Raw genomic sequence first — 11,768 nt, forward strand, 5'->3', positions numbered from 1 at the left:
TTCATTTTATTCTTTCTGTCCCATACACCCTTAAGCTGGATTGAAAGCTTTAATAGCATACAACTTGTATAATGATTGATGTGATGTTTCACACTTTTTTTTTAAATAGAAATAAATTTGCCGGTGCCCAATATTGAAACTTACATCAGGAAAAGGATACTGTACATACATTCTGGAAATATAAAAAGTCTCCATTCATAAGTGCCAAATAAGTTGCTGAAAAATTAACAATAATCAAATCCCATTTTCGAAAAACAATGTAAAAGAAGCTTTCTTTATTTTTGAATGTTGCATGTCTTGTGTTTTGACAATTTTGTCCTCCATAAATTAAAATCAATAGACAAATATTCAATGACCAACTATAACTATGCGGATTAACAATACACAGATATATCAGTAGATTTACTTGAATCATCAGTATCAACATATCAAAATGATTGTTTTCAATATTTTTTCAGGGAATATCTCGGCAGACAGTTAGAAGCTAGTGATAAACCTAAAGACTCCACACAGCTTGTGTCAGCAAAAGCCTAGTTAATACATTCCATTATAGATTGTAAAACAATTCAACAGATCTTAATGTGACGTTAATGTCAGAGAATATATGACATATATATAGAGGATTATTGTGATATTATGAAAAATATGTTGACAAACTACATTCCTCTCACAGCAAAATGTGAGGAGTCTTTTTATTCAAACTTATATGTGTTTTTGTTTATAGTTATTACAAATTTGCGAAGAGTTCAAAAGTTCACGCATCCTGTATGACTGAAGAAAACTAGGATGTTTAATACTGTAAATTCAGAAATTTTGTTTGTATTTATAATTGCTATTATTTAACATTGGACACAAATGCAAGATTGATTATTGCCATTTCAGGAAATGCTGCTTACAAATAATGCTATCGAAATTTAAAATGCCAGTTTTTATTCAATATAAATTTTTGCTATAATTTCAAAATTTACAGCTTTTTTTACTGTTGGGAACACTTCCTTAAGAGCTTTACTCTTAATATGACCAGCTTTCATCCTAATTTTTGGATAAATCCTAATCCTAGCTTTACCCCCAAGTCAAACTTAATTCTAGGAAGCCTCATTATTAGCCCTCAAGTGAATTTTCCCCTAAAGTAAAACATTTTATAATTCATGAATGTTGAAAAATTGTTCATAATCAGTATTTGTTAGATATAATATATTGTTTTGTAAATGTAATTATAAAATTGCTGTTTGACCTTTCAATCCAAAACATTAGTAAGTTATATCTTCCAGTGGTGGATACAGGAGGGTTAGGGGTGATGATGGTCCTTTGATCGCCCCAAAAAAATCCAATGTTTCTCATGGTTTATAAGATTTTTGAGCATAAAATCATCAAAAAAAATTCCCCTTAGTTTGCTCTGTGATATATATTGCGTTTTCTGGAATTAAACTGCCTCTTTCAATAATCACAGACCCACCTCGGTCTTCAAATTGAAAAATGTAGATTGAAATTGCTATATTTGAACTAGAGAATTGAAAAGAGAGAATGTAAATATGTCAATTATCTCCCTTAGTTAATTTTGTAAAAGGAATTTTATTGACTAAATTCCCATGACATGGCTGGAATTCCATATGTAATTGTAAATGTTGTATTCAAGAGAGATGATAGTGATTGTATGTATGCAATAGTAAAGAGTCTAGTCAAATTGTGTTACTTGTTTTTATATCCTTCACATTAAGCACCATCAAACAGATTTTTCTTTCTTTGTGAAAAATAATGTTTCCATGTATAGTGACAAAATGACTTAAGTCTACTTCATATTTTTAAGAAATAACAGCATATTTGTGCTTTCGAATACAAATATACAATTTTTACCATGTTCATGCCCCTCGTAACTAGTAGTATGAATAAATGATAAGTTAAACCTGTCAGTCAATCTATCCCTTCTCTGTCCCTCCACATTTATGATATATGGTTTGCCTGTTGAACTTCCATTAATATTTTAAGATGCAGTTGTGCATATACTAACGATGTATATGTATATGTAGATAAGATTTTGATTTTCTTCAATTTTTCACAAAATTACCAGATGCTTAGTCAATTTTTTAGAAATTTCTCTATTAGGCAACTTGGTTTATCTGTTAAACTCCTGCTTAAGTTTACAAGGATACCAAAGAATTGCAATAATGCATCTATATTTAGTTGTGCTATATCAAGTTTTTTCCATTCAATATAACATTATGGATAGCTAAAATAGTCTAAATAATGATTGAAATAATGCACACAATTCTTTAATCTTTCCACCAGTGATTTCGGTCTCTCTAAGGTAAAAAAAAAACCTAACAGAATTAAGTAACTTTTGAACCTGATTTCTTCATATGAAAGAAACAAATACATGACAATGATGTTCCATAGATCCTACCTACCATATTTTGTATCAACTGGTACACAAATTTTCAAGAAATATTTGTAGAAACATTTCTTACAGACACAAATGCAAAACTCAGTTCACAATTACCATATTGGTTGACTGAATACAAAGCATAGGGTTAAATATAAACATGATAAAGCTAAATATCTACATATTTGGTCGACTTGATTTTAGTTGAATGCTGCTCTTGTGCACTGTAAATTGAAGGTTCCTGTCATAAACGTTAGATTCACAGGTAGTCTTGGTTAGCAAAGGCTGTATTAGGTCTCCCAACGTTCCAATGTTCTGTTCCAATACAGTCTAGTCTTTTAAAAATAGAACTGCAAGATTTGTAATATAGTTCCTCCAATATGTGTTTACAGCCGGAGACATTTTTTTCTTCCAAGAATTTTTTGTTGGTGGATTGTTGAAGATCTCGTGACCAGATGGTATTTCCTATATTGTTAGTATTTTATTTTATTTTTAGAAAACCAGCTGCTATCATTATTATTTTTTTAAGCATAATTAGGGCCCTGCCGAATGGCGGACGCCCTATAGTGATCAGTCTGTCCGTCCGTCCACGATCCATCTGTCCGTAACAAATCGTGTCCGCTCTATATCTAGAGAACCGTTATGATTTCAAAAGTTTATACTTCACATGTATATTAACCAACACCAGAGGGTGTGTCATAATGTATGTACAACTTCCTAGGTCAAGGTCAAAAACTTTGGTTTTAGTTGACAACCCCATGTCCTATGGTAAAGATCGTGTCCGCTCTATATCTTCAGAACCGTTATGATTTCAAAGTTTATACTTGATATGTATATAAACCAACACCAGAGGGTGTGTCATAAATTATGTACAACTTCCTAGATCAAAGGTCAAGGTCAAAAACTTTGGTTTCATTTGACAACCCCATGTCAAATGATAAAGATACAAATTTTTTACCACACATTATTCACAGTGGGGCCCACAGAGATGGCTCCCATCTCAATGATATCTAGTTTCTTCTATACTATGTCTATTATTATTGAACCTTCAGTTCAATAGACGTTAGCATACATCTCTAGTGCTCTCTTAAGTGTCTGACTTAGATACTAGAAAAGTTGTCTGTAGTCTTACTGATTGTGACATTTTGACTAAGTGTGAACTCACATGGCAGGTGAAGCATGTGTAACAAAAGACGCTAACCATGTCAACGCACCCAGTCTCACTCCTTTTAGAGTTCATGTGATTCCCTCAGTTTTTGTTACCTTTACCTTAGCAACAAAAACATTGTGGAAAATTTTAAACAAAAAAGTCAACAAATCATAGATTAAAGTTAAATTGAAGCAGTGCAAAATGCTTCGGCCTCAAGGACCCTTCGGCCATGGGTCCTACTAAAAAGCGCCCGGGAGCGCCCGGGGAAAAGAAAAAGCCCCCGGGGAAGAAAAAAAAGCGCCCAGGGAAAAGAAAAGGCGCCCGGGGAAAATATATAGATATTGTATTGGCATGAGACAACTTTGTGTAGATAAGTTATGCACATTGATTTTTTTTAAATTTTAGACAAGTATTTTGCAAATTCAGATAATAGACATTTGTAATAAAGCACAAAAATAAGTATGAATGTTTCAATTTTAACAATAATATATGAATACTATTTCGAAAGACAGATAATCATGAATCACAGTTTATGCTGAAGATTTATAAAATGTTAGACATCAAAAGACATGTTTTTCAAAAACGATATCAAAATGAAAAATGCAAAAACAACTTAAATTTCACAGATAAATATTCATTTTATAAAATTAAAAATGTTACACATTATTTAAGAACGATAAAAGTGACACGCACATGTATATCAGCATCAGCAAATAAAACAATTATACTATGCATGTTAAAAGTGTTTGGTATAAAACAAATAACATTGAATCACGGATAAACATTACAAATCGCATGCCGCGATTTAAACAGTTTTGGTTTTATAAAAAAAATTATAATAAATCAGCAAATAAAGCAGTACTAGTACTATACATGTACCGTAGTTAAAACAAGGGGGCAAAAAGCAGGAGTTTTGGTTTAAATTTAAAACTAAGCATTAAAACACTGATAAGCATAGCCATTAAAACAGTTTTAGTTTTATAAAAAGATATAATAAATCTATATCAGCATCTGCATATAAAACATTTACTATTGTTAAAAAAGCATTAAAAGTGAAGCACTATGCATCTTACCACCTATTCACACAAACTGTCAAATACATTACTGTTCATAACAAATATAATACAATGTACATTAAAAGTTATGTTGAAAATTTCAAGGTAGTGGTCTTGTTGCTACGAATACGCTTCTTTTAGTTTGGCTTCCTTGCGGTGGTTGGAGTTTTAGGAATCTTTAATTTTCCGTCAGATGATTCCACAAAATTGTCTCTCGGTTTGCTTAGATTCATAAACTTTCTGAAAATGGCGTCCTTTTCTTTTGCACATTTCGGCGACCATACCACTTCTGTTACTTGAAGTTTTTTAGCCCGAGGAGCCAACGCATAGTTCCCCTGGTCATGTAATGCTCGGCGTATATCTCGATATTGTAATTGAACAATTTTGTGTAGTTTGTCTATAAGGTCCGGGAGCTTAACGGCTTTCCAATTTGTCGATAGTTTTAAAATATTATTCATGGATTTGCATGAATTGTTCTTCCAGTTAATTGGGGCAATGTCTTTTTGTGTCGGTTCCCAGACATAGCTCTTCAGAGATGATGTATTACTGCTAAAATAACGTTGAAACGCGGGAACACTGTGCTCATACTTCGCTTCCAATTCCATTACCTTTAGGTTTATATTTACTTACTTACCTATATACAATTTTGAAATCTAAAATGTAAAAGTGCAACAACACTATCTACACACTTTAGATGTAGCATCGTACATATCCCCCTTTATATAAAGGACAAAACAAGCAATGATCATTTTTTTTTTATTCAGGAAAACATTTATTGTTATAAAATATTATTATTTTATTCACCCGGGCGCTTTTTTTTTCTTCCCGGGCGCTTTTTTCTTTTCTCCGGGCGCTTTTTCTTTTCCCCGGGCGCTTTTTCTTTTCCCGGGCGCTCCCGGGCGCTTTTTAGTAGGACCGTCGGCCATAGCCGTTTTGTCCATTATCGTTTCGGACATATAATCGGTCCTTACTTTGTGACATCGTTTTTTTTAGGTTATGAATATTATAATTGAGGGAGGGGATAAAGGGATACTCGCAAAAACGGGATACAAATTTATAACTGGAGGATTGGTTGCTATAACAATACAAGCTGTTTAAGTAGTCCTTGGAAGTACAAAACATATCATTAGGGAAAATCGACCTTCAGTAAAGTTATAAGATATTGGTAAGCTGCCTTCCAAAATTACTTACAAAAATAACATAGCATGTTTCCAATTATTCTGCTCAAACGTAGACCACACAAAGTACCTAAACTGTGTCTCTTTCATCGTCGGTTCCTCCGTTTTTTTTGTCGACAGGCTATACATGTATGTTTCTTTCACAGTCAATTCCTTTGAAGGGTATCGGGTCCGTTCGCACACGTTCGCTCCCTATTTTTATTCAAATACAGATTCAATTATTAGATGTATCAATCAAAATATTTATAATTTCATTAATAAAATTCGGGGATTTTATGAAGACTGTATGGACCATCAGACAAACCAGTTGACGATTTTCCGCCACAGTAGACTTTGAACTTTGATTATAATTGTGACTGTTATTTTATTTAATACATTAATTTTTAAATAAACTATTTATATTAGTGCATATTAGAAAGTATTCTGTGTTGTGTGAATGGTGTACAATGTGATGTGATGTTTAAATTTTATAAAGTAGTTACTCTAAACAGTTAAGTGTTGTTTTTTAAATGAAATATTTCATGATTTGAATGATTGTGTACGGTTACAGTGCATGAAGTAGGGAATCTGTTTATGTTTTTAGAATGTCACTTTATTTTTGAAACGATAAAAAAACCTTATTTATTGCAATACACTAACCAAAACATGATTAAACAATTATTCAACACAAAACCAGTAAAAAGGGTGCGAACGTGATTTTGGGCGAATGGACCCTCTAAAGAGTACTTGTAGAGAGGTTATACCATGGACAATCTTTTCTCCGTCGGTTCACCCGAAGAGTTTTTGTAGACAGATTATAAATGAATGATCCTTTCACCGTCGGTTCTTCTGAAGACCATTTGTTGACAAGATATACCGAAGAGTAAATCAAAATTCTATTAAGAGCTGTCAGAGACAGTACAATTGTATTATGTTTCTCTGGAGCTGCATGTTCCTGTTGCAGATATACTTGTATATTTTTGGGTAACTTTTTTCGTCGAAGGACATCTTTAACCAACATTATTTTTAATTGTCTGAAAGACACTATATACAATTACTTCTAATACAACTTTAGATTTTATCTTATAAATCATTTGAATAAATACTCAATCATTACAAAACTATGTGAAAATTGCAGTTTTGAGCCATCTTTAGGCATTTATGATTTGGTTAAATGTTCGCAAATACGCCAACTGATGTTAAAGCCTCAGATATGATATTGAATTAGTTCACGAGGTAGCATCAGCTTAGTAGTCAATGATTCGGTACTGATATGATTTATAACAAACTTTTCGTAATTCTCCGTTGATAAATTAAGAAAACATTAAGAAACGAAGATTCCTACTACCCCAGGCAAAGTTGAAATTTGATAAATTTGGCTATTTTTAGTTCTATTTTGGTCATAAAGGTCTTCATGTTTTTAAGTTTCTTACATCCTTGGCCTTCAATTGTTTGAGATTGAGCGTTCCTGATTAAAGTAGATTCAGAATAGCATTTCGAACACACGAAATTGATCAAGTGTTGTTTCTTTTTATTTATGGAACATGACCTTGATGTGAAATAAATTCAGCGGAATTTAACTCTATAAAATATTTTATCAAAATCGTCTTCACCAGCCCAGTAGTCAGCACTTCTGTGTTGACATGAATGATCATTGATATGGTCATAATTATAAATTAACTGTTAACAAAACTTTACATTTTTGAAATACTAAGGCTTTTCTACCTCGGGAATAGATTACCTTAGCTGTATTTGGCAAAACTTTCAGGAATTTTTGGTCCTCAATGCTCTTCAACTTCGTACTTCATTTGGCCTTTTTAACTTTTTTTTTTTGAGCGTCACTGATGAGTCTTTTGTAGACGAAACGTGCGTCTGGAGCAAATACAAAATTTCGATTCGGTATCTATGATGAGTTTATTTACTTCAATAGCATTATGGCACTGGAAGAAATTTCGATTTCATCGAAACATGGAAATTTGGTACAAAATCCACTACGTATATTATTCATAGTCTTTTATATTTTCAAACTCTCTCGAATTCTGTGCCCCGTCGGTGAAACAAAGTTTATCGAAATTTCCACTACCTCTTTCTTTTGTTAATTAATTAAATCTACACATTTCGGTACTATCGTGATTAATAACAAACCTTTCTATATTTGCCAGTTTGAAAATTTTGAAATTATAAAGAAACTAACATTTCAACCCCATCGGGCAAAGTTGGCCTTAGAAGGATTTGCCTTTTATTTTAGTTAATTTCTTATTATATAGCTCTTCAACTGTTTCGGTTTTATACAGCCTTGGCTTTCAAGTATTCGGCTTTGACCGTTCCTGATGAAGGTAAATCCAGAAAAGCACTTCGGACGCTTAAATTTATAACGTGTTGTTTTCATTTTTTACAGAGATTGAACCATTAGGTTATTTTACACCGTGTAAGTGTCTAGAAGGAGCATTTAATTTTAACATTTTGTTTTTCATATGTAATAATGAATACTAGAGTCATCCCGGTACAAATTTGCACGATCAGATCGTTGAAGGTTTCCCGACGAGTTATCCACTTCATTATTCTTAGAAAAAAACCGGTAATATTTTAAAAATCTTCAAGGTATAAAAACAATTATAATCGGACAAAAGGACGTACAATATCTACAACAGAATGGAAAAACAACATTACAGATAACCATATTCTTTCATCGATAGGGTCAAGTCTATTTCCGATCATTTTAAAAAGAAGTTCGCTCAGTCCACACGTACCTGTCTAAATCCAAAATCTGTCTTATCTGACTCTTCTATCAGGACTATGAGAAGAATCTTTATTTAACATAGGTAAATCTTCTTCCTTCCTTCAAAATCATCGGGATACAATAGTTCAGACAGGTCTAATATAATGAAAAGGAGAATTTAAAATACTAGTAACCCAAAAAAAGGAAATAATCTTACTCTATGTAACGTGTAGTTGAACTGTTAAATATACTTTGCAGTAACGTACGTGTCGAGAGAGAACGTCATTTTTAATTCTTGATAAACTTCCAGTTACAAGTTAAATTCATATTCGGGACGAGAACATGGTATCTGATCTAAATATAAACCCTTCTTTTTTCTTGACCTACATGCTGAGCAGGATTTCATCGTGCTAGTTCACAGAAAAACGGTTATTTTGTTTCGTAATGCACTTGCGTTTTAAACATATCATTGCGATTATCTTGATAAGTTATTACAATATTTATGATTTGACCGAAAGACATATTTTGAGTTTATATCTTTACGAGCTAATAACAAATCTACGAAAATTTTCCGTCATTTGTATCTGTTTGGTAAGATATACAAACATCCCCAACAAATAAGACATATCACAATATTTCCAGGTTATGTCTGTAGTATAACCATAAAATTCAATCTTCTTCCTTCCTACTCCTGTGCCAAATGACAGGGAAATAAAAATAAACAGGGAAAGATATAATTTTTTGCAGAGAAATTATTAATGTATGAAGTGAGATAGCATTTATATATGCTACTGAATACACAATATTTGAGTTTACTGTATTTTGAATAGAGGTTTTGAATCTAGTCCATCTGTTGGTTCACTAAACTACATTTACCAATGATATGTCATTTAGAACAAACCTTTCATTATTATTCCTTATTCATATATGTGTATCAATTCAGCAAAATAAAGTTTGGAAATAACAATTTGAAGGGATTGGTCCATTCATTATTTAACATTTAAGATTATAAAACACAGTCATCTTGTTATAGGCAAACGTGTGTCTAATCCAGTCATTTTTTATATATCATCAATGAAACTTATAGAAGGTTTTTTTTTCTTCAATTTAATACATATATACTTTTTTCACTATCGTTTTCTTTTCGATAACAAACTACATGTATAATTTTACATTTACAGTTTTCGGGAGCTTTCAAGTGAATTAGAGGCCAATGTTTTTATTTTGTCAGTGCCAGGATGTTTAATGATCATCTGATTACAAAACATCGCTTAAGACGCGTATGTTTACTAAAAATAAAATTTTACAACTACTACTGTGGTCTGGGAGAACATGTAATTGGCGTATTCAGTAATTGCGAGTACACTTAGTAAAAAAACAAAGGATATGGGGTATCCATCCATGACACAAAATCAGTACATGTACAGCAAAAAACAAACAAAAATTAAAGAACAGCGCTTTTATTGCTGTTCTTCATCTCAAAGTTACAGTGAGGCCTTCAACACGGAACAAAAAAAGTCTCACCTAATATTTTTATTTTGCATGTATACCATTTTAATGTTAGTTTTTGTTTGTTTGTTTGTTTGTTTGTTTGTTTGTTTGTTTGTTTGTTTGTTTGTTTGTTTGTTTGTTTGTTTTGTCTATTCATTTATTGGGGGAGGGATGGATCGTTCAAATTTATTGATTTTATACCATTTCCAACTGATTTATACATTATTGTTTTCTGATATTGTACTGTTACACTACTGTATCTAGTTAGAAATAGAGTTTAGAGCTTACAAACATGTTTAACCATCCAACATTCTGTATATGTCCAAAATCATGAACTTGTAATTCAGTGGTTGCCGTCTGTCATATTTCTTTTTCTTTAATTGTGTTGTCATAGAACAGGTTGCATTTTATGTGGGTCTAGATAGGGGTTCATAATTTCTGTATTCTTAAAAAATATTTTTGGCATTTTCCTTTATCTTTAAAAATAATTATTCTGCAAAATTCTCATGAAAACGTTTCACTACTAGTATCATTTTTTTAATTAAATGATTTCTCAGGTCATCTTTTATAGCTGACTATGTAGACCAGTTTTAATCATTGTTGAAGGCTGTACGGTTTTAATTGCTTACAACCATATCATTTGAAGTCTGGTGGATATTTTTTTTTTTAATAAATGAATTCATTTGCAAAAAAAATACACATGTTATAACAAAGATGATACAATGTTGATTAACGATATGACATTGAGTTTTGTAAATGCTGCATTCGGATAGTTATATAGTTTTGTAGTCAGGGTTTTATTGGATTTTTTTACAATTTATCCCGTGAACAGACATTTGTTCAAGGTAAGTGGTATTTTATTAACAATGTGTGACCTAACCGGAGGACAAACTAAATCATTCAACAACGTTGCCAGTTGTGTCATTGGCAGTCATACCACATCTTCTTATATTTATACAGACTATGAAATATTATTATAATATTTTGATTACATGATTACCAAGACCAACTGTTTGTGACCATATAATTATAAGACTACCTCTATCACGGAAGGGAAGGATGAGGGGTAAGCGGCAATAGTTTTTCGAGGTTGAGGTCCATTAAAAGTGATTTAATCAAAGTCAAATTTAAAACAATTCGTTATAGGCTGTATTAGTTGGTTAGGAATGAACTTACTTAGAAATACAAAATGTAAAAAAAATATACTTCATTGTCAATAATTTCACAGATTTATTGTAAACTATGTATATCTATCAAATTCGTATTAATTTTAAAGAATGAGCTGGTAGATTGTAGTGTGGGTTAGATCATTGTTCCAAACAAATTGTGATGTGTGCTCTTAAAAGAATCAAATTTCCACTGTAAAAATGTTTCTCATATTAACCAGGAAATCATATCTTAACTATATTAACAGCATTAACCGAATATATATGATATACGGCATAAAAGGATTTAGTATCAAGACTATTTTCACTTTACCCGTTTCCGAGAATGTTAAGTTGCAAAATACTACGTAAAAAGGATAATAGATGGAAGTTTACAGAATAGAGAATAATGAGCCAATAATTTATAAATAAGACAAATGCCCCTAGTAAATGAAGAATTGAGAAAAATAGGTTAGATAAAAATAAGATAGAGAATAATGGGGTGCATAAATACCAAACTCTGTCAAACTTGCAGCTTTTTACCATCTATAAGGCATTACAATTTGGTTCAATGTTACAAAATACGCATACTAAGTTGCTTACTCTCTGAGGCAAAGTTGACCTGAGATGGATTTGGTTATTATTTTTGTGTTCATTTTTTTGTCGTATTA

General features: G+C 31.8%; 1 protein-coding gene across 4 annotated transcripts in view; it reads left to right on the forward strand.

The window, feature by feature from the left end:
• The window catches only part of LOC127723540 (V-type proton ATPase subunit H-like), a 50,002-nt gene extending 48,320 nt beyond the window's left edge, over window positions 1-1,682 (forward strand). For all 4 annotated transcript variants that reach the window (XM_052230190.1, XM_052230191.1, XM_052230189.1 and 1 more), the window contains one exon: window positions 459-1,682. In XM_052230190.1, coding sequence (XP_052086150.1) covers window positions 459-534 — 76 coding nt within the window. In that variant the 3' untranslated portion in view covers window positions 535-1,682. The remainder of the gene's footprint in view (window positions 1-458) is intronic.
• Window positions 1,683-11,768: the final 10,086 nt, after the last annotated feature.

The sequence above is a fragment of the Mytilus californianus genome, unplaced genomic scaffold (assembly GCF_021869535.1).
Source record: "Mytilus californianus isolate M0D057914Y unplaced genomic scaffold, xbMytCali1.0.p SCAF_13, whole genome shotgun sequence".
Classification (NCBI taxonomy): Eukaryota; Metazoa; Mollusca; class Bivalvia; order Mytilida; family Mytilidae; genus Mytilus; species Mytilus californianus.